The 22,242-nt window shown below is 40.0% G+C and overlaps 1 protein-coding gene across 10 annotated transcripts in view; it reads left to right on the forward strand.

Moving 5' to 3' along the window:
• Nucleotides 1–22,242, forward strand: part of ATP11B (ATPase phospholipid transporting 11B (putative)) — a 103,007-nt gene that overhangs the window by 48,058 nt on the left and 32,707 nt on the right. For 8 of the 10 annotated variants that reach the window (XM_039321796.1, XM_039321806.1, XM_039321800.1 and 5 more), the window contains exons 14-26: nucleotides 1,398–1,573; nucleotides 3,805–3,873; nucleotides 7,037–7,110; nucleotides 7,252–7,355; nucleotides 8,367–8,548; nucleotides 10,611–10,814; nucleotides 11,644–11,797; nucleotides 13,256–13,358; nucleotides 14,432–14,577; nucleotides 16,319–16,378; nucleotides 18,008–18,135; nucleotides 19,584–19,722; nucleotides 20,476–20,499. In XM_039321796.1, the coding sequence (XP_039177730.1) occupies nucleotides 1,398–1,573; nucleotides 3,805–3,873; nucleotides 7,037–7,110; nucleotides 7,252–7,355; nucleotides 8,367–8,548; nucleotides 10,611–10,814; nucleotides 11,644–11,797; nucleotides 13,256–13,358; nucleotides 14,432–14,577; nucleotides 16,319–16,378; nucleotides 18,008–18,135; nucleotides 19,584–19,722; nucleotides 20,476–20,499 (1,563 nt within the window). The remainder of the gene's footprint in view (nucleotides 1–1,397; nucleotides 1,574–3,804; nucleotides 3,874–7,036; nucleotides 7,111–7,251; nucleotides 7,356–8,366; nucleotides 8,549–10,610; nucleotides 10,815–11,643; nucleotides 11,798–13,255; nucleotides 13,359–14,431; nucleotides 14,578–16,318; nucleotides 16,379–18,007; nucleotides 18,136–19,583; nucleotides 19,723–20,475; nucleotides 20,500–22,242) is intronic. The other 2 variants (XM_039321797.1, XM_039321801.1) reach the window with 1 other exon arrangement.

Genomic DNA, 22,242 nt, shown 5'->3' on the forward strand with positions numbered 1-22,242 from the left:
CTAATAGCTTTTAACGAAATTTTAATTAGAATAGGACAGGACAGGACAGGACAGAACTGGAAGGGACCTTGGAAGTCTTCTAGTCTAGCCCCTTGCGCAAGCAAAAGAACCTATACCATCTCAGACAAGTGACTTGTCTAACCTCTTTTTAAAAATCTCCAGTGATGGAGCGCCCACGATTTCTGGGGGCAAGCTATTCCACTGGTTAATTGTCCTCACTGTCAGGAAGTTTCTCCTTAATTCTCTCTTTGATCAGTTTCCAACCATTGTTTCTCGTCCTTCCCTCTGGTGCTTTGGTGAATAACATGACCCCCTCTTCTTTGTGGCAGCCCCTCAGATATTGGAACACTGCTATCATGTCTCCCCTATTTCTTCTTTTCTTTAGACTAGCCAAACCCAAGTCCTGCAGCCATTCTTCGAATTAAACTAAAACATATTCAAAATTTAAACTTATTACATAAAAACTCCTATGGCTGGGAAACCTATGTGAGATTGGGTATTCCTAATTCTGTCTCTTAGATTATAAAATGAAAAAGAAAGGTTTGACAAACTAGACTTCCTACATACATAATATCTATATGTACAATAATATGTTCATTATAAGGCCCATGTTTAGATACTGCATGAAATAATAGTAGAAAAATTTGGTAGCCTGTCTATATACAAGTGCTCCTCAACTTATCACTAAAGTTACAACAGACCCTTAAAAAAGGACTTAAAAATTGAATTTGAAATTCCAACATCCATTGTCAAATGACCATATTTGGGGCACTCAGTAAGCAGCCCACATTTATAGCCATTTGTGGCATCCCACAGTTCACAATGTTTTACCAGAAACTGGCATTTACTTCCCAATGCTCTGTAGTGAATATGGGTTCATTTTACAACCATCACATTTGCTTTACAACCACTGCATTTGCTTAATAACTCACACACACACACACACACACACACAAAACCAGCTTGTAAAATCAGGCACAGTCATGTAATGAGCCATTTTATGACCTCACAACTTATAACTGAATTGCGGGCTCATGTTATGTTGATAAGTTGTGGAACATCTGTAGATTGTCAATTGTTAATAAAATAATAATCTTAATAAAGTCGTAGACAAGTCCATTTGTGAAAAATGTAAAAACCCTGTCCAAAATTTTCATAAAACATTGTGAGACCTTGTTCACTACTTTGGACAGTATTGTGTGTTGTATTTTTAGTTAAGAGGGAAAAAATGTTCTCTAGCTATGATAGCCCAGATATTCACTATGAAAATACATAGGCATACATTGTTGTGGCTACTCCTAACTTTTTATTTTGGTAGGAGTTTGCTTCATAGGATAAAGATAAAATTAATAAATCAGATTCATCGCAGTGTTTTGTCTTTAATTTTTTTTTAACAGACACATGAGGAAGAACTCTTCCTGAAAGCTCTTTGTCTCTGTCATACAGTGCAGATTAATAATGACCAAACTGATGGCATTTGCGACAGCCCGTGGCGTAGCAATGGTCTACCATCTGAATTGGAGTACTATGCCTCGTCTCCAGATGAAAAAGCTTTAGTTGAAGCAGCTCGCAGGTAAGGATCATAAAGCCAGGCTCTGCATTATAAAAGGCAATACCAGTTCAATCTTTGTCTGGGGTCCAATTAGAGCAAGCAAGGAGAAGAGAGGTCCAGATGTGTTGTCCAGCCTTCCTTTAACCCTTACTAGATGTGCTCTTGTATTATTTCTAGAATACCAGGGATGAATGACCAGGAATGAGGGCATTGCATTGCTTTTTATAACACAACTATGGTTGGTTAGTAAAATAACAGCCATAATACCAAACTGATTATCTCTGGGCCCTCTGCTAGAGTTATCCTGCCTCGCTCTTCCATTTAGTAAATTCAGCTGATGAGTCTCAACAGAATTGCAGGCCCTTGAGAATCAGACATCATTATCAGCCATTCAGTCATGTCCGACCCTTGACCACTCTATCAATCAGCATTCAGATCTGCCATGGTCATCCTGGTGTCATATTTTATAGTGTCCAGCCAGCAGGTACTAGGGTGGCCCTTTCTCCTTTTTCACTGATTACTCCCAGCATGATTTACTGATTGAGAATAGTAATAGTAGTAAAGTTGGAAGGGACCTTGGAGGTCATCTAGTCCAACCCCCTGCTCGGGCAGGAAACCCTACACCATTTCGGACAAATGGCTGCCCAGTCTCTTCTTAAAAACTGCCAGTGTTGGAGCATTTACTGCTTCTGGAGGCAAGCTGTTCCACTGATTAATTGTTCTCACTGTCAGGAAGTTTCTCCTTAGTTCTAGGTTGCTTCTCTCCTTGATTAGTTTCCACCCGTTGCTTCTTGTCCTGCCTTCAGGTGCTTTGGAAAATAGCTTAATTCCCTCTTCTTTATGGCAGCCCCTGAGATATTGGAATACTGCTATCATGTCCCCCCTTGTCCTTCTCTTCGTTAATGATTGATTGACATGATTGAGAATTGGAAGGGATGGAGAAGTGTGACACTGAGAATGGCATTTAGGCCACAGTGTCCCTTCTTACTGTAGAAACCCAAATAAGGGGTCTACAACAGACACTTAACCTGGCATCAGCTTGTACACATCCCTTGAGGGAAAGCCACCAAAATTGCTCCTACTGTTTTTGTCATGAAGGCCATACTCATTATTCTCCAGTGCTTCGGAAAGCCTTCAGAAAACTTGTGATGTTTTCCAGAGCAACACAGGGATGGCCCCTGTAATTTGGAGAACTGAGTGTGTGGCCTCTGGAAGAAGGCCTAGGACAGGTGTGTCAAACTCAATTTCATTGAGGGCCACATCAGCATTGCGATTGCCCTTGGGGGGCTGGTGGGTGTGGCCAGAGTGGGTGCAGCCTACTGGGTGGGCGTGGCCAGCTCTACATCGTTCGCATCAAGGGTGCCTGGGGGGGCCTGGTCAGGAGTGGGACAGATCTGAGGGTCTCTGGCAGAAGGGGGTGGGACCGGGGCAAGTGCCAAGGCATGGTGCATTTCTTCATTCCTCAGAAAAGGTGACACCTCCTCAGCATGCACCCAGGGGGTGGGGCCAACGCAGCAGGGGCTGGTTCCTCGCTGTTTCTCGATGGCCTTGTGGAGCTAAAACTGAATGCATTTCAGCATAGATGCCCACCACAAAATTGTACATTGACTCCCGGGCGGCCAGGGCCGGGGCCAAGGCAGCAGGGGCCGTTCCCTCACTGTTTCCAGGATGGCTTCGTGGGCCACATGAAACCACTTCGCGGGCCGCATCTGGCCCCCGGGCCTTGTGTTTGACATGTCTGGCCTAGGACTTTCAGCATTTGCCTTGCATAGGGACAGACCTTAGTGTGCCTTGTCAGTGGCAGGAGGAAGATGGTGAACATCAGCTGGTCACGCCAGGGCTTGCAGAGTGCAGAGTGGTAGGGATTTTGCATTGCGGCACTGGTGCAATCTTGTTCCTTCTCCCAGTGTAACTAAAGTTATATGGCATACATTTTAATTGTTGTTCTTTAATAGAGTTGCATAGAGATTAGCAAAAATGGATTGGAGTCTAGATGTCAATTTCAAATTTTCATTTTTGATTAAATTAACTGGCTTTAATACAACTTGTTACTGTTAAGTTCAACCATCCTTAATTAGGAGTCTATTATGAAATCTGAAAGCACCTTCATGGAAGAATTATTCAAGATTCTTTCTAAAAGCATTTTACTGCTATGCATGGATAATTGGGAGCAATATTACTTTTCTACGTAAGACACTGTTTTTAATGTTCATAAGGTTATCCACTTATTTCACTTTCTTTTGAACTTTTAGGGTTGGTGTTGTGTTTACTGGGGCAAATGCAGAAAGCATGGAGCTGAAAAGCTGTGGAAAGCCAGAAAGGTAAAGAATACGTTTCCTTGTTTTTTTAAAAAAAATACTGAAATTCTGTAGTGTAGGAGTAAAACTTACAGTCCTAGAAATGTTGCTGAATGCAACTACCATCAACTTCAGCCAAAATGCATTAAAAAGATCCTAATTTCTGATATGGAGGGGGGGACATGATGGCCCAGTGGTTGAAGATCTAAACTTGTCAGTTGGAAAGCTGACAGCCCGAGTTCAAAACCCGAGCACCACATGATGAGGTGAGCTCTTGACACTTGCATATCTCCTGCCCTCTTAGCAGTTTAAACACATTCAAATTTGAGTGGGAAGGTAACAGCGTTTCATGATTCTTGGTGTATAGTCAAGTTGGCCACATGGCCACGGAAGCATCTTTGGACAATGCTGGCTCCCACAGCTAAGAAGATGAGCACCTAGACTGAACAGGAGAAAACTTTACCTTTAATTTTTGATATAAGGAATCTTAGCACATTTTGATATAAGGAATCTTCGCACATCTTCATCTCACTCCCTCTGTGTAGAAGAAGCAATATAGAAAGAAATAATAACTTAAGGAACATATTTGTTTCAAAGTGTTTCTTCAGATCTTGGGATCACCAGTTATATGTTTGTTGGAGTTAAGAAAAAGATGGTTCCCTCCCAATTGAAGGAAGCAATTAAATAGGCTATAGATTAGGTTAGCTTTTATCATTTTTCATCCAGGCTTTCCTCCAAGTAACTTGATGATCATATATATGAGGTGTTGTTATTGTTGTTGTTATTAGATTTATCTTTTCTATTATGCTGTCTGCCATATCCACTATCCAGACTTTTTTTTGTCTTTCTTATAGACAGTTGTTAGACTGAGTGCTTTGTGCCAGGTGATTGACTATTTGAATTCTAAAGTCCCGGAGTGCTTTAGCTTCTTCATTTCCTATTCCTTTCTCTATTTTATGGTGCCATCAGTTTTTGCTTGCAGGCAAATGGTATTTCTTGCAGATTTTCCAATGCACCATTGTTGCTACTTTGTCATGCCGTTGTTTGTGGTCAGTCTGTACAGTCTTCTTGCAGTAGCTAACCAGGTGGTCCACTATTTCTTCAGCTTCTTTGCAGAAGCAGCACTTACTGTCTGTTACTGTCTTGTCAGCTTGCATTTTGTTCTTAAGGCTTGGTCTCCTGCATTGTGCAAAAGACCTGGCTTTTCCCTCAAGCAATAATTGCACATTAAAAGAGATGAATGCCAGGTTTTTGTTATTTTTAATGTTTTAATCAGTCTTACAATTTTAAAGTGATGATATATGTCTTTTAATTTTGATTAGGAGCCACCCAGAATTGGTTGAAGGATAGGCGGCTATATAAATGTTTGAAATAAATATAATAAAATAAAATAAATCACCATTATTATTTGTTGTGATTATTCTGCTATCGTAACTGCTTTGCAAGGTAGCTTTGTATTCTTTTTTTATAATATAAAGGTTATTAAAAGTTTTAAAGAGAACATAAAACCTAAGACAAACTAATACAGAATAGAAGGGGAAAAAAGACAAAAGTTTGGAAAGAAAAGATAAAAATAAATTTAAAAAATGTTTCCAATGCTGCATTTTTCCTTTGTAGCAAATATTAAAGCATGATTTTGAAGTGATCTATTACTCTGATTACAAAAAAACTCACTTTTCTATTCCCTATTTTTTTTCTAATCTTCTAAACCACAAGTCATAAATGCATTTTTCTGTTACATGCAAAAAGTCTACAAAAGGTTTCTAGCGAACCATAAATGTAGATGCTGTGTTTTCTCTTAATATAAAAAAATTAATTTAGCCATTTCTGCGAGTTCTATCATCTTCACCAACCATTATTCTATTGCGGGTAATATTCAAACTTTCCCACTTTTGAACATATAGTAATCTCCCTGCAGTTGTCATATATAAAAACAAAGTTCCATGGCTTTTTTCTAGCTGTTTGTCTGTTAATCCCAAAAGAATCCCCAAAAGAAAAGTCTCTGAGTATACATTAGTCTTTAACTTTTTTCTGAATTAGTGCATTTATTTATATCCAAAATTGTTTGGCTTTTTTACCGATCTACCATATATGATAAAATATCCCTTCAAGTTCTTCACATTTACAGGAAAGATTTGAAATAAAATCCACCCTGATTCTCATGAATAAATTAAGTACTAACCTTGTAAACTCTAAAGCTTCCTCCTACCGTTATGTATTCAAGATGGACAGTGATTAATATTTATATGTTATATGTAAGTGTGTGGGTCTATACATATGTTGTATATAGTATGTTTAAATGTGTGTTATGTATGTGTACACTTTGAGAGCAAGCAACTAAATTTCATTTTTAATGTGTGCCATTGCGCCCACAGTAAAAAATGACAATAAAGGTTATCTATCTGTCTGTCTGTCTATTTGTCTGTCTATCTAAATTTTTGCAAAATTATTTTCAGTCTTTCAGCTAAAATCGTAATCAACTTTGTAGTAATCAACATTATAGTATTGATTGTAGTTTGTTGCCAAAGTCAAATTTATCCCTCTTCAGGCATTAATATTATATTAGCTTCTTTCCAACTCTCTTGTCATTTTTCTTCCCTGTAAAATAGAGTTCTCAGTGCTTTGTTGAGGTTGTAAACATTTATCCTTGAAACCCTTATAATGCCGCCTCAATAACTCATCTGGTCCAGGCTTAGTAGCTTCTTAACATTGTATCTTCCACGAATGTGACCTTACCATAATGGCATTCCTCCTAAGCTACACACCAGAAACTCCTCTTCTTAAATATCATGTCAGCTTTAAAACTTGCCTGCCCTGAGCATTTTGTTTTCCTAAGTACAGGCTGCATTTGGTTACACGGAAGAAATAGAACTCTACTTAAAATGAATCGCTATAAGTAAGCCACTTGGTGAAATGAGATGTGAAGATCAAGTGAACGGCACATGGCTTTGGGGAAATGGTGTCCCTTCACCTTTGTTCCTTCCTTTTTCTGTCCCTCCATCAATTACAGAAATGGCTCTCATGAGCCTCTCAGTTGAGAGGAGTCCTCTTCTCCAGGCCCAGCATGCCCATCAAGTATAACCTATGCGTGCAATGTCAGGCATGCAGTTTTCATAACGTTCTGCATTTCACGAGCATGGCCTTTATTTCATACCCAAACTAAGCATGAGCCTCTTCTCCTTTAAAGGTACAAATTACTACATGTCCTGGACTTTGATGCCAATCGTAGGAGAATGAGTGTGATCGTAGAAAGTCCATCAGGTAAGATTTTTTTTTTTTTAAAAAAAATGATGCTTTTGATGTTATGTATTCTCCGACCCCCTAAAACCAGTTCTATAAAAGGAACATGAATAGCCTCAGATAAGCACTACTAACTTGTATTTTTTTTGTTTTCATGGATAGGTGAAAAGCTTTTATTTACCAAAGGAGCAGAATCTGTTATTCTTCCTTCCAGTAAAAATGGTGAGGTAGAAAAAACAAGAATCCATGTGGATGAATTTGCATTGGTATGTCAGAGCCTGTTTTCAAACTTTTTGATAGAAAATCAGTGTTTCTCAACCTTGACAATTTTAAGGCATGTGGACTTCAACTCCCAGAATTCCACAGCCAGCATTGCTGGCTGTGGAATTCTGGGAGTTGAAGTCCACATGCCTTAAAATTGTCAAGGTTGAGAAACACTGTGATAGATCGTGGTAGAGGTGCTGCTAAATCAGGGGTGGGGAACTACGGCCCTTTTATGGCCTGTGGGCTTCAACTCCCAGAATTGAAGTCCATAGTTGAATTGAAGGGCCATAGTTCCTCACCCTTGTGCTAAATTAAGAAGCAATTATTACTGTAACAAATATAATGATACTATAATAAACAGTACAATGTATAATATTTCAGATCCTTTAAGTGTGTGGGTTAAGAACTGGTTGAAGTATGTGTTGGGCATCGATGGGCAATTTTATTCAGAGTGCTTTGGCTTGAGATCCTGGGATAGCTACCTGACGCCGACCCTATTTATGGATTTTGTTTATAAAGCTAGGGCTGATGGGAGTGTCTTGATTTTACCACAGACTTTCCCATCAGCCCCAGCTTTTATGTTCAGGGATCATAGGAACTGTGGTCAAAACATCTTGAGAGAATGGCATTTGGAAAAATAAACCATTTCAGCTTCTTCAGACCATGAGCCTTTCTCTACTTCCCTCTCTTCCTTCTATTTCTCCCTATAACCAGTTGCCTCTGATTCAAGTAGCGCCTTTTTCTCCCAGAGAGGAGAATCTCTTCATCGCCTTCCAAAATTAGCATTATTTGACAAGCTACAGACCACATCTGTCCTTGAACTTTGGTCTGTTTTGCTTGGTTCCATCCTCTTCCATTAATGGGAGTAAAACTGAAGATGCCTTGTCAAAAAAGGCACTTTTGGGGAGATCTAAACTGTCAGGACTTTCATTTCATGAAGCAGTACACTCCATCAGTAAGCAAACATTTTTGTCAGTGTCCTATCTAATAATCACTTTCTATTCTTTTCACAGAAAGGATTAAGAATTCTTTGTGTAGCTTACAGAAAATTCACAGAGGAGGAGTATAAAGAGGTGCAGCAGCGTCTTTTTGAAGCAAAAACTGCCTTACAGCAACGAGAAGAACGGGTGGCAGAGGCATATAACTTTATTGAAAAAGACTTGGAATTACTTGGAGCTACAGGAGTAGAAGACAAGTATATACTTCCTGTTTGGTTTATTTGGGAAAGAAATTCTGGCACAGACTAGCTCGATGCTCGTTCTTTTCTCCATAAATAGCAGTGTGTGTGATACATATAATTTTTCCCATCAGCATAAAGAAGGAAGATGGCAATTGGAGCCACAGCGCCCAGCCTTGTGTGAATTAGTACAGATAGTCCTCAGCTTAACAACCACGCGTTTAATGATCATTCGAAATTACAACAGCACTGAAAAAAGGAACTTATGACCATTTTTCACACCTGTGACCCCGGCAACATCCCCGTGGTCACATGATCAAAATTCGGATGCTTGGAAACTGGCTTATATTTATGACAGTTGCAGTATCCCAGAGGTCAGGTGATCACTTTTTGCAACTTTCTGACAAGCCAATCAGTGAGAAATCCAGGATTCACTCAACATTCATGTTACCAATTCACTTAACAACTATGGGAAGAAAAGTGGTAAAATGGGGCAAAACTCACTTAACTGTCTTGCTTAACAACAGAAATTTGGGGCTCAATTGTGGTCATAAGTCAAGGACTACCCGTATCCTATTGAACATGTTGCACTTCAAAGAGGAAAAGCTTTGTAGTTGCCACCCCACAACCATAAGATGAATTAGGAAGGTGGCAATTAGTATTTAACAGGCCCAGTATGTGATTACTGTTTAAAAAGGATTAGTGTGGTGAGACTGGGAATTGATACAGATAGAAAATAATATTTGTAGCTCAGAGTTGGGACTGTGGAGTCCTTGTTGCTTTCTAAGTTTAGATGTCTGAGTGGAACCTCTGCGAGAAAACAGCCAAGCTCAGAAGGCAACTAGGACTCTACTGGGAATTGAGACTATTAAGGTTTAGCTTGCATTAACCAGCGTGTTCCCTGTGACATGAAATCTGACCTGTAGCAGGGGTGACCATCCTATTGGTGGCCTAGATGTGTTTTATACTACATAAAGTAACAGTGTGAGTAAAATTCAATTCTCGGTGACATTTTCTTCACCACAGTGTGCAAGTAGTTTGCCCCAGTATTCTTTGGGAATACTTTTTTTGTAGCTACCTAGTCTAGCTTATACTGTAGGGTTTCCTGGTGATCTCCTAGTCAGGGGTAGGCAACCTTGGCTCTTTCATGACTTGTGGACTTCAACTCCTATTGGTGGCCTAGATGTGTTTTATACTACATAAAGTAACAGTGTGAGTAAAATTCAATTCTCGGTGACATTTTCTTCACCACAGTGTGCAAGTAGTTTGCCCCAGCATTCTTTGGGAATACTTTTTTTGTAGCTACCTAGTCTAGCTTATACTGTAGGGTTTCCTGGTGATCTCCTAGTCAGGGGTAGGCAACCTTGGCTCTTTCATGACTCGTGGACTTCAACTCCCAGAATTCCTGAGCCAGCCATGCTGAGGGGAAAGGGAAAGGTTTCCAAGCTGAGCCATGCTGGCTCAGGAATTCTGGGAGTTGAAGTCCACGAGTCATAAAAGAGCCAAGGTTGCCCACCCGTGTCCTAGGTCCTTCCTACTTTTCTTTTCTTCAAAATCAACCAAAGTCACTAGATGTCACTTCCCACTGTTGGGCTTGTTAAAAATGAACGTAGTTTCTTCAGTTGTTGCTTCTTGGAATAAGCCTGAATATGGAAATAGCTTGATGTAAACACCAAGTTTGAGAAAAGCATTGGATGCTTAGACATGAAATATCCAAAGCTGAAATAGTGCTTGAATATAAATATCCAGTGGTCGGAAGGCATACCTTTCGATCTTCTCCATTAATAGTAAAAACAGGTAACCTCCACAAAATCAAAAATCAGAAGGAACCTGTAGCTCCCTTTCTGACAAACATAATTTATTCTAAGGGATAAGCTTTCCTGAACTACAGTTCACATCATCACATCCATCTTCATCAGCTGTAATCATCTTTGAGTAAAATTTGTTAGTCTGGAAAGAAGCTATCAGAATCTTTCTGATTTTGGACTAACGGGTATGCTACAATGTCCAAGCAGAGACGTTTATGATCCTGACCAATGAATTCTGATATTGTTCACCAATGCAATTTGTTCACTTTCAGGCTGCAAGATAAAGTCCAGGAAACCATAGAAGCTCTTCGCTTGGCAGGGATTAAAGTGTGGGTGCTCACGGGAGACAAACATGAAACAGCAGTAAGCGTCAGCTTATCATGTGGACACTTCCACAGAACCATGAATATCCTGGAACTAGTGCAACACAAATCAGATAGCACGTGTGCAGAGCAACTGAGACAGCTTGCTAAGAGGTAAAACCTTGCACATTTCTGGTGATGTCAACCGCCTCTGATGGGGAACCGAGGTTTCTAAAATAGTTCCCCCAAGAAACTGTCAGGGGAGCTCAAAATCAAAATTATGTGCCAGCCTATATTTAAAAATGATACAGTATTAAAATCCTATCAAGCAATTGTGAGAAATGGCAGCAGCAGTAAATGCATCCGTTTTAATTTTTAATATGGCAGACATCGATAAATGTAACCCATACAATGAAAAGCTCTTTTGGGGCCCTCCATAATTTTTCTGTTGTTCAAAATATTCCAAAATAACCAACACAGTTCTAGCATTGGAGTCCTGAGAGAAAAAACAGTTAAGAAACACTGTTCTAAAAGATTCCAACATTCTTTTTTGTTTTTCAATAGAGACCTGACTTTAAGCTAGGAAAAACTTGGTTTTGAACTACAAATAAGTTGTGTTGGCATTAGCAACAATACTCTAAGCTCAACCTGGCCCCATTTTGAACTTGGAGCACTTCTAGAATGGTTGAAAACAACATCGAGGATACTTGTGATCAGCTCAGAACAACAAAAACAAAGCACTTCCAACTCGAAATGTTGTTTCGCATTACTAGCAGAATTTTCCAGTATGAAAATAAAGCAATCCTATTCCATCATCATCTTCGCTACAAAATGAGCATACAAGATGCTAATGAGCCTGCTGCTTAGCAGGTGGGAAGGGCTCCTAGTTCAGCCCGTTCTCATTGTCTGTAGTTGTTCTTAAAGCACTTGATGTGTCTTGACTGGTGGCCTTCATGAAACAATAACGGATTTGTTTCTCCCGTTTTTCTCCCTCCTTTGTTAGAATAAAGGACGACCACGTAATCCAGCACGGGCTGGTAGTGGATGGGACCAGCCTCTCCCTGGCCCTCAGGCAACATGAGAAACTCTTCATGGAGGTCTGCCGAAATTGCTCTGCTGTGCTCTGCTGTCGTATGGCACCTCTGCAGAAAGCCAAGGTGTGAATGAACAGGAGCTCATGGAGGTTGTGCGTCAGCCGTGTTTGGCTGTTATAACCTGCCACAGCCTCTCTCAACCTTCCTGTTTCAAGCTGAGTTTAGAACAGCGGTTCTCAACCTATGGGTCGCGACCCCATTTGGGGTCGAACGACCATTTTACGGGGGTCGCCAAACAACGCGATCCGCCATTTTTCCCCCTCAGGGGCCGGCGCCGCGCATGGGGCCGGCGCCGCGCATGCACACCATGCATGGGAGTGGCACCACGCATGCGCGCTGCGCATGCGTGCCGTGCCGCGCATGTGCGCCGTGTCCGTGTGACGGGGGTCGCCATCACACAAAGGTTGAGAACCGCTGGTTTAGAAGGATTGAGGGTTCTGCCTAATGACATCTGTCTACCTGACTACAAAATAGACAGGCAGTAGGGCTTGCTATTGACTGCCTTGTTCTATGACTAGCATGTGCTCTTAGGTGTACAGGCTGTCCTCAACTTTGAACGGTTTAGTGACAGTTCAAAGTTACAACAGCACTGAAGAAAGTGACTTATGACTGGTTTTCACACTTATGACCGTTGCAGCATGCCTATGGTCACGTGATCAGAATTCAGACATTTGGCAACTGGTTCATATTTATGAAAATTGTAATGTCCCGGGGTCATGTGATCCCCTTTTGGGAAATTCTGACAAGTCAGTTGGGAAGCCAGATTCACTTAACAACCATGTTACTAACCTAATAGCGGCAGTGATTCTCTTAAGAACTGCGGCAAGCAAGGTTATAAAGTGGGGCAAAACTCACTTAAAAACTGTCTCACTTAGCAACATAAATTTTGGGTTCAACTGTCATTATAAGTTGAAGACTATCTGTACCCAAAGTACGCCAACATTTCCCAGCTAGTCAGCAATTGGTGTAGCAATTCCTTTCAGCCAGTATGTACTGTTTAATAAACACTGCAGTGAGCCTTAATTATTTGCTTTGGGGTCCTGCATTTGATTCCATACAGTGAGCATGTGAGAAATGCTGGGAGCTAAAATTTAGCAGAAGGGGAGAAGCTCCCTATCTCTGATACAGAAGATGTGCCGTCCTTTTCTCTAAAATAGCTTTCCTGGGATTTTAAGAGAAGAAGCCAAGTAAACTAGCATTTTAGTTATGCGCCATATTTGCTTTGAGGGGGAAAAAAAATCTAGCTGTATTTGGATGGCGTTTTAGATCAGGAAACACTAAGTCTAGATCAAAGCCAATGTTCCTTCAATCAGTTTTCAGTGGAAATAAATTCTCAACTTGTTGGAAAGAGACAGTTTTAATCTCTGAATTGTTTTCTATCCATTAGAAAATGTTTTGGTTAAATGTTTGAATTTTAAGCATTGCCTTCTCTTGAGTTTGTTGAGAAACCTCAATGTCTCAAATCACTGATTCCCAAATAATGTCAGTTTTGTTTTAAAGAAGTCTGTCTTCCTTTTACAGGTTGTACGGCTGCTGAAAACATCTCCAGAGAAGCCTATCACATTAGCTATCGGTGATGGAGCTAATGATGTGAGCATGATACAAGAAGCACATGTTGGCATAGGTAATATTTAGGTGATGGTCAGAGTCTCACTGTATTTAAACTTCATTAATTGGGATTACAATGGGTATCATCTCTACAAATGAAAAAGTAATAAACTAAGTTCTGTGTATACAGGAGCCTTTCAGTTAAATAAAATAATAAGTAAAAGATATTTAAATAAACAAAGCATCTTTACATCCAGCTTGCCAACCAGGAATGGCTTTATGATTGCATCTTCTCAGTTGCAAACATTTTCTTTGAAATTTAGTTGTAATTGTTAATTCTTAGATTATAATTTTGTTTTTCTTTTAATCGTCTTAATGTCAGATGGAAATGCAGGCCACTCGAAATCTTTTCAGATTCATTAGAATTATAAGCCAAGTAAGTAAATAAATTAATAACACCACACATTCTGCAACTTGATGTCCTCTAAATATGCTGTGAGTGTTAATGCTGGCTAAGTATATACTAATAGCCTATTTGAAGGAACCTAAGTTAGTAAAGAAAGTAGGAATAATTGTTATTTTTTCTATGGGAATTGGTGGCTTGCCACTGCTTCCAAGCAGCTTTCTCTAGAGCAGAGAAAATGTAGCATGGGGTCCTCGAGATCCTTTCAAGTGTCTGCAAAATCAAGTAAATATGCTAATATTTCTCAGTTTTAATTTCGAATATAATATCGGTACATACTGATCCACATAAACCAAAGCTCTCTGTGACTCTCAGTCATTTTTAATAAAGAAAATTGGTTCTGAGACCAAAATGTTTGAGAACCACTAATCTGGAGCAGGATAGTAGATGGTGAGGATGGCTATTGGTAGAAGTATGTTCCCTCCCCCAAAAAAATATTTCTTTCATGAAAAAAGAAATTGGTTATGTACTTCGGCAATAGAAAATATTTACTCATGTTTACAATCTTTTTTTAGTTGTGGAATAAAAGGTGTGCTCTTATCTGCTCAGGTCTCCTTTAAATCTCCAAACAGCATACTAAAAGGCTGAATCTTCTGTTATTGTTGTACATGTTGTTTCACTTTGACTTACATGTGTCACTTAGAAAGACAAGTTATTTTTGTTATTTTTGCTTATCCAAATTGCAGGTATCATGGGCAAAGAAGGCAGACAAGCTGTAAGAAACAGTGACTATGCAATAGCAAGATTTAAATTCCTCTCCAAGTTACTTTTTGTCCATGGCCACCTTTATTATGTTAGGATAGCAACCCTTGTACAGTACTTTTTTTACAAGGTAAGTATCTGTAGCCTATAATTGGGGATTCTTTTAGCTCAGAACTTTTTCTTTTTTTTTCTAATGTTTACAAGGGTGATATTTAAAAAGAGGTATTGTAGAAACTGAATCTACTTCTATCTCATTGTTGATACCAGCATTTTCCCAAATTTTATTTCAAGCCCCAGCATTAACAATGACAGCATATTAACCATACTAAGACATTATGGGTAGCCTACATGTTCTATGCATCTGCTTATGCAGGAATGCATGCACAAATGTCTCCATCCTATTCATTTTCCTGATTCCCTTAATTATATTGAATGTAGGTGACACAAACAAAAGAATCCAGGTGGAATTCTGTATCTAACATTTCACCCCATCTTTCCTTATTGTTCTAGAGCAGTGTTTCCCAAACTTGACAATTTTAAGGCGTGAGGACTTCAACTCTCAGAATTCCACAGCCAGCGTTGCTGGCTGTGGAATTCTGGGAGTTGAAGTCCTCACGCCTTAAAATTGTCAAGTTTGGGAAACACTGTTCTAGAGATATATTATAGCATTCTACAAAGTACTTTTTAAAGTGAACTATAAACATGGAGACTTGGTCTCTAGGAAAAACAACCTTTGAATGTAGACGCGTAGTCCTCAGCTTTTGACTACAATTGGGACTAGAATTTCAATTGCTAGGCAAGGCAGTTGTTAAGTGAGTTGTGCCCAATTTTGCACAACTCACTTTTTTTTTGCCATGGTTGCTAAACGAATCACTGCAGTTGTTAAGTGAAGCTTCTGGTCATTAGGCACATCTAGCTTCCCCTGCTGAGTTTGCTTGTCAGAAACTGGGAAGATTCCAAATGGCCATCATATGACACTGAGATGCTGCAACCATCCTAAATGCTAGTTGCCAAGCATCTGGATTTTAATCACATGATCACGGGGATGCTGCAATGGTCATACGTGTGAGGTCCAGTCATATATCACTTTTTAATGCCATTGTAACTTGGAACAGTTGCTACATGGATGGCTGTAACACAAGGACTACCTGTAAAGTTTTTGCTTGATAATATTCAGTAGGAGCTCTTATCGCCTTCCGCTAACTTGCTGCTCATTTCTTCACTTCCAAGCCAAACACATCTGCAGTAAAACTATTTTCTTGTAAACCAACTTTTAATCATGGTTGCAATCTAGATTATAAACAGGTTGTGATCTCTTTTGATGTGCACGTCATCCAGATCGTAGTTTAAAGGCAAAGTGAGATGAGAGCAGTCTGGCGAGGTGTCAGGAAAAAAAAAAGGACACGATTTCCATTTCAGGCAAGGAGTCACGGAGCTTCTAAGTCTGAAGTGGATTAGGGTGATGGTATTAGTGAAGACTGCTTCATTGGTTGTGACAGTGATGGAAGCTGAGGTGCCTTGTGGGAGAATTTTCTCTCCACTGCTTCCTTCAGAGAGTTTAATTCCAGTCAGTGATATCATTATCCATCAGGAAGATGAGTCTCAGTAGACAGGATTGTTTTACTTCAGGGGTCTTCAAACTTGGCCCTTTTATGACTTGTGGACTTCAACTCCCAGAATTCCTCAGCCAGGCATGCGTGCCTGGCTGAGGAATTCTGGGAGTTGTAGTCCACAAGTCATAAAAAGGCCAAGTTTGAAGACCCCTGTTTTACTTCTTTACTTTTTCTGATATTCAAGATATGTTTGGATGAGTATGACAGAATTTGGTGTTTTATGTTTCTTAACTGGTTGCATCACATCTTGTTTTCCAGAATGTGTGTTTTATTACGCCACAGTTTTTATATCAATTCTTCTGTTTATTTTCACAACAAGTGAGTAGTCAACTGGGTTTTTTTTATTCTACTCCTCTTTCTGTCTTCATAGTCTGATTTGTAGGCAACCATTACTAACAGCTAGATCAGGCATGTCAAACTCGTGACGTCGCGCGACGTATGGCAACTTTTTCCCCATTGCTGGCAATGGGGTGGGCGCAGTTTTGGCGTGACGCATCCGACCTGCGGGCCAGCAGTTTGACAGGCTGAGCTAGATGGTGTTTCATTAGCATCTGTTTCTCCATCCCTATTCTGTCTGCAAAAATGGATCTAAGAGCAATCCCATTTCTTGTGGGGAAGCATTTTATTGTTAGGAAGTCATAAAGATAAAAATTGAAAGTTGTGTTAAAGAGTTCCATGCGGAATAAGAATTTAGTCAAAGTAATATTTACCTTTGGATAATGCTGATTAGTTGCTAATTTTTTTCTATGTTACAAAGCCAAAAGCACTTTTAAAAATGGGTTTCATTTTATATCTGGGAGACAAGTGACAGTTATAGCTAGGTATATTTAAATGTATATCAGTTTAAATTTAAGATTTAAATTTAAGATGCGCTGTACTCAGATTATCCATAGCCAGTAATGTTTGTCCTTTCTTGCATTTCTGAAATTAATTGCTCTTACTATATATATAGTAAGAGCAAATAAAACCTAGTAAAGACTATTGATAATCCTGATTGGCCCCATTTAAGAATGATTAGTGATTGAGTCCTATCGCAGGCTGATTTTCCTACCTCCAAATTCAGTATTTTAAGTATTATTCTAAACAGGCAATAATAATATGAAATTAAAAAGTGGGCTGACTGAAAAGAAGTTGGGCAACACTCAAGCAGAAGGAGTTTTTGTCTCAAGTGAAGAATAAGATGATAGCAAATGCCCACCCCACCTTCCTTGCAAACTACTTCAGTTCTTATTTTTCTTCTACATGGATCGTGGGATGGTCTGCACTGAATTTGGTGACAAGTCGCTTCCTGCTTCAATAAGGAAAAAAACCTTTAACCAATAAGGACACAGACCTTTTCTTGACCACTCAGCATCTATCATCTAATGCAGCGTTTCTCAGTCTGGGCAGCTTTAAGATGTAGGGAGTTCAGTTCCCAGCATTCCTCAGCCAGCAATGCTGGGAATGGAAGCCCACACACCTTAAAAGTTGTCCAGGTTGAGAAACACAGACATAAAGTGACTATTATGATAGCCTTGCCCAATGTTAAAGCCTCTTCTCCTCCCTGATACATACACACAGAGAGAGAGAGAGCATTTTCCAAGTTGATGTTCTTTTTTATACCTTTTTGGATGTTGCACCAAAGAACTTCTGTTAACCCATACTTAGCTAGAATTAAACACAACATTTCCTGTTCTTTCAAGACTTCTCTACACTGATATTTTTTTAAAAAAGAATGTTAAGACTATTCGCGTTTGAGAGGGAGAAAAAGAAATTTAAGTACGGTATGGAAGGAGTTTGTAATAATTCTTTATAGTTGTACAGCTTCAAGTCACAGAAACTGGCTTTCTTGCATTCCTTTGTTAATGTTACCATAATAAAACAGACATTTAGATCTGGTTGTTGTTTTTTTGCTGAATTCTCCGTATATGGGTTTTAAAACAATTCTCCCCCTTTCTCACCTTTCAGACTCTGTATGACAGCGTGTACCTAACTTTGTACAACATTTGTTTCACATCCCTTCCAGTCCTCATGTATAGTCTTTTTGAACAGCATGTGCATCCTCATGTATTGCACAGCAAGCCAACACTCTACCGGTAAGCATAAGTCTTTTCAAGGGAGGGTTTTGCTTGGTAAGACACAAGTTGTATGGCTCCTCCTACTCAAAAACCACTTGTTAGAGACCCAAAGGGTGCTGGGTTTTAAAGTCTAGGTCAGGGGTAGGCAACTTTGCCTCTTTTATACTCGTGGACTTCAACTCCCAGAATTCCTGAGCCAGCCATGCTGAGGGGAAAGGGAGAGGTTTCCAAGCTGAGCCATGCTGGCTCAGGAATTCTGGGAGTTGAAGTCCACAAGTCATAAAAGAGCCAAGGTTGCCTACCTCTGGTCTAGGTTGTTTATAGAAAAACTAATACTAATTTGATATATTAGAGGAGTCCCTGTGCTGCTAAGCCAGTGGTTCTCAACCAGTGGGTTGGGACCCCATTGGGGTCGAATGACCATTTCACGGGGGTCGCCAAACCACGCTGTCCGCCATTTTTTCCCTTTTCCCTAGCTGTCCTACTCCCTCTTATTGGTGGCCACACCCACTTGGGGGTCACCACAACATGGGGAACTGTATTATGGGGTCACGGCATTAGAAAGGTTGAGAACCACTGTGCTAAGCCATGATGGAGCATATTCTTTATATCGTAAGTATTTAGGGTCGGTTCTACCATCTTCAGTTAATGAGTTTGTTATTTTATTTTATTATTTTATTTTATTTTCCTCCTCACCCATCTCATAGCAAAACGACTATGGGTGGCTTCCAGAATTAAAACAGTAAAATCCTAACAAATACCTTAAAAAAATAGAAATAGAAATCCCAATCAAGGTAAAACATAGTTAAAATAAAGTGGAGGCAGGGAAGAGGATGCAGGGGTGGGATTGCCTCTTAATCCAATAACCATCTCCAGTGTGATGGTCCTCCATTAGGGCCCCCACCATCTGGCAGAGCCAGGTCTTCAGGCCCCTGCAGGAGGATAGAAAGATGGGAGGCAATTTTACCTCAGGAGGCAAGATGTTCCAAAGAGTTTCTGGAAGCAGAGCCAGAAATTGCTCTGGCTGGGATATGGATAACCCTTACAAGGTAGAGAAGAAGACACTATACTAAGGATCAGAGTATAGAAAGCAGGGGGCGTTCAAACTGGTTGTTCACATAATTTTAGAGGCCCTTTGCAAGCAGTTAGCTTAACACTCTGAGGAAAGATGTCTGTGGAGATTCTCAGTCATCCAGGTCGTAGTTGTCTCAAACGTGCTTTTTCAAAAGGCAACTGGATTGTTTCTTTCCTTGAGGAAGAAGAACCAAACATTTCATTCCTCATCCCAAAAGCTTCAGTTGTAATGGTGAGGGGGGTGGGACTGGAAGGCTAGGTACTAACAGTTGGGACCGGGATGGTAGGGGAATGAAAGGATAGGTTTTGACCAGATGGTGCATCACAGTAATTTCCATTCCTTTGAAAATAGCTGCCAGAGCAATGTATCTTTTTTTCATTTCTTTCTACAGAGATATTAGTAAAAATGCCCACTTGGGCTTTCAGCCTTTCCTCTACTGGACCTTCTTGGGATTTTTTCATGCATTTGCTTTCTTCTTTGGTTCCTATCTTCTAATGGGAAAAGACACTTCATTGTTAGGAAATGGCCAGGTAAAGTAGAATGCTAATCTATTATGAAAACTGTATTGTGGGGAATGTAATGTGCTATGTAAACTAAATCATTGTAAAACATATATCAGCCAGAAGTGTTTGTGCTTTCTTAATATCTTCTTAACATAGCTATTGAGATCCAAATTTCCTTGAAAAAGAACTGAACTTTAATTACCTGGAGAAAAACTAAGTATTATGTAAATTGAAATACCAAAAAGTTGGATATTAACTCTGAGGTTTCAGGAACTGACTGTCAACTGCTCATATTTCTGTTTTATATTCTGTGTGGTGTACTTCCTCTGGATTTCTCCACACAAATTTGCAACCAGAGGATTGGGTGCCCTAGTTATTTATTGACAGTTTATGAATAAGCATCTTCTGAAAATGACCAGAACTGAGCAAAAACCTGTTTCCCACATCCCTTATTTGACTTACTTGTAATCTGTTATACTTCAGTTACACAACTATCTAACATATCCTGGGTGGACCTGGTTTTGTCTCATTGTGTGGGCACAGTCAGGAATCTGGGATAGTCTAACCACAGTCTGCTATTTTTAGCTGGAGTACAAAAGTACACCATGGGTTAACTCTTAATTTCAGCATAGCTGGCATGCAGGAAGAAAGAATCCACATTGTTATGTGTGAATTCTGTGGGTTGGTTTAGCTTTGCACTGTAATGGCTGTATACTACAATTTTGCACTTTTAGTTTCCTTCTAACCTACCCCTTTTTTTCATGCTGTGCATGTCATCAGCTACTCAAACCTAACAGGCAAATGGTAAGATTTTATGTTGTAGGATAAAAGACATGCAGACGCTAAATGCAGTACCTTTGTAGCCGTGTTCAAGAATGTATCGCTCATTCTCCTTGAACACATTAGGAGAAACTGATTGGAAGAGCTTTCCAGTCCTTCTCGTTCTAAGTGGACAACTAATAGTGTTCAAGGAAAGGTTCTTGTGTATTAGTGAAATGTTGCCAAGTTACGTGCTTTTTGTCTTCAGTCTCTTCCCCCCCCCCCGCCCGCCTTTCTACAAACACAATCTTCATGCAGATTGTGGGTGGTTTGGGGTGTTTACCAGAATCTTCTCCTCTTCCACCTCTAGCAGTCTCCATGGCAAACACCTACTAATTAATAGTGTTGCTTTCTGCCAGCTTAAAGAAAGCTCTTTGCAGACAACCCATCTTTACGTGAAGGGGACTTGCATCCTCAGCTGTTCACCAAGCCTAGATTTTTCCCAGTTCTCAGGATTTTCAATTGCCTGGTTGCAGATAGCTGTCCAAGAAAAAGAGAATTAAAAAAGGATCAACATGCTGTTAATAGGTACAAAGTGAGAGGACAGCACTGCTATTGAGGATGGAATTTGCTTCTTCCTTGTGGGCTGGGCTGGGCTCTTTTGCAGGGAAACTCGGATAACCTTTCTGTTGAGCTGTGTATCAAAATCCCTTTTCTGGCGTGGAATAATTTCAGTTTTAAAATGTCTTCTTTAGAATGTAGTGCAATAAATGAATGTAATACAGTTAGTGGATGCTCTTTTCCCCACAACCATACTTATACTGGATTTTTTTTCTGTAGGATCTGTATTTATCAAGTTGAGGCTTCCTATACCATTACAACACAAACAAGCAGAATAACTACATTTTAATCACCCGTAAACTAAAAATAATTCATGAAATGAGGAGAAACAATATTTAACACAGTCTAGCTCTTTCAAGAAATAAGTGCATAAGTCTAGATCAGCGGTTCTCAACCTATGGGTCGCGACCCCATTTGGGGTTGATCGACCATTTTACGGGGGTCGCGGAACAACGCAATCCGCCATTTTTCCCCCCAGGGGGTGGCGCCACGCATGCGCGTCGCGTTCGTGTGACGGGGTCGCCGTCACACGAAGATTGAGAATCGCTGGTCTAGATTTTCCATGAAATGGGGTAAAGGAAATACCAGATTTTTGTGGGTGACACTAAATTGGGTGAGATAACCAGTACTCTAGAAAGAAAGCAATTAGATTCAAAATGAGACATGAGCTGAAAAATTACACAGAAATCTAACAGGGACAACTGCATTTTTTTTTTACCGAAGAAGTAGAAATTCATTTATTTATTGGCTTGTTTTGTCTTTTGCCCTACTGATTTTACTAAGTTGTTCTAAATGGGCAAGTGTTCATTTGAGCATCTGATAGGTCTAGCTCAGGGGTCTGCAACCTTAAACACTCAAAGAGCCACTTGGACCTGTTTCCAAGAGAAAAGAAAACACGTGGAGCCGCAAAACTCTCTTTCTCTCTTTCCTCTCCCTCCCTTTCTCTCTTTCCTCTCTCTCTCTTTCTCTCTCTCTCTTTCCTCTCCCTCCTCTCTCCCTCTCTCTTTTTTTATGTCTTTCTCCCTCTCTCTCTCCCTCTCTTTTTTTCTCTCTCACTCTCTTTCCTCTTTCTCTCTCTCTCTTTCCTTTCTCTCTCTCTCTTTCTCTCTCTCTCTTCCCTCCCCTCTTCCTCTCTCCGATCTTCTGCTCACCTAGCAAGGTGGCTTC

This window comes from Crotalus tigris, unplaced genomic scaffold (genome assembly GCF_016545835.1).
Source record: "Crotalus tigris isolate CLP2741 ecotype Arizona unplaced genomic scaffold, ASM1654583v1 scf7180000023829.5930981, whole genome shotgun sequence".
Taxonomy (NCBI): Eukaryota; Metazoa; Chordata; class Lepidosauria; order Squamata; family Viperidae; genus Crotalus; species Crotalus tigris.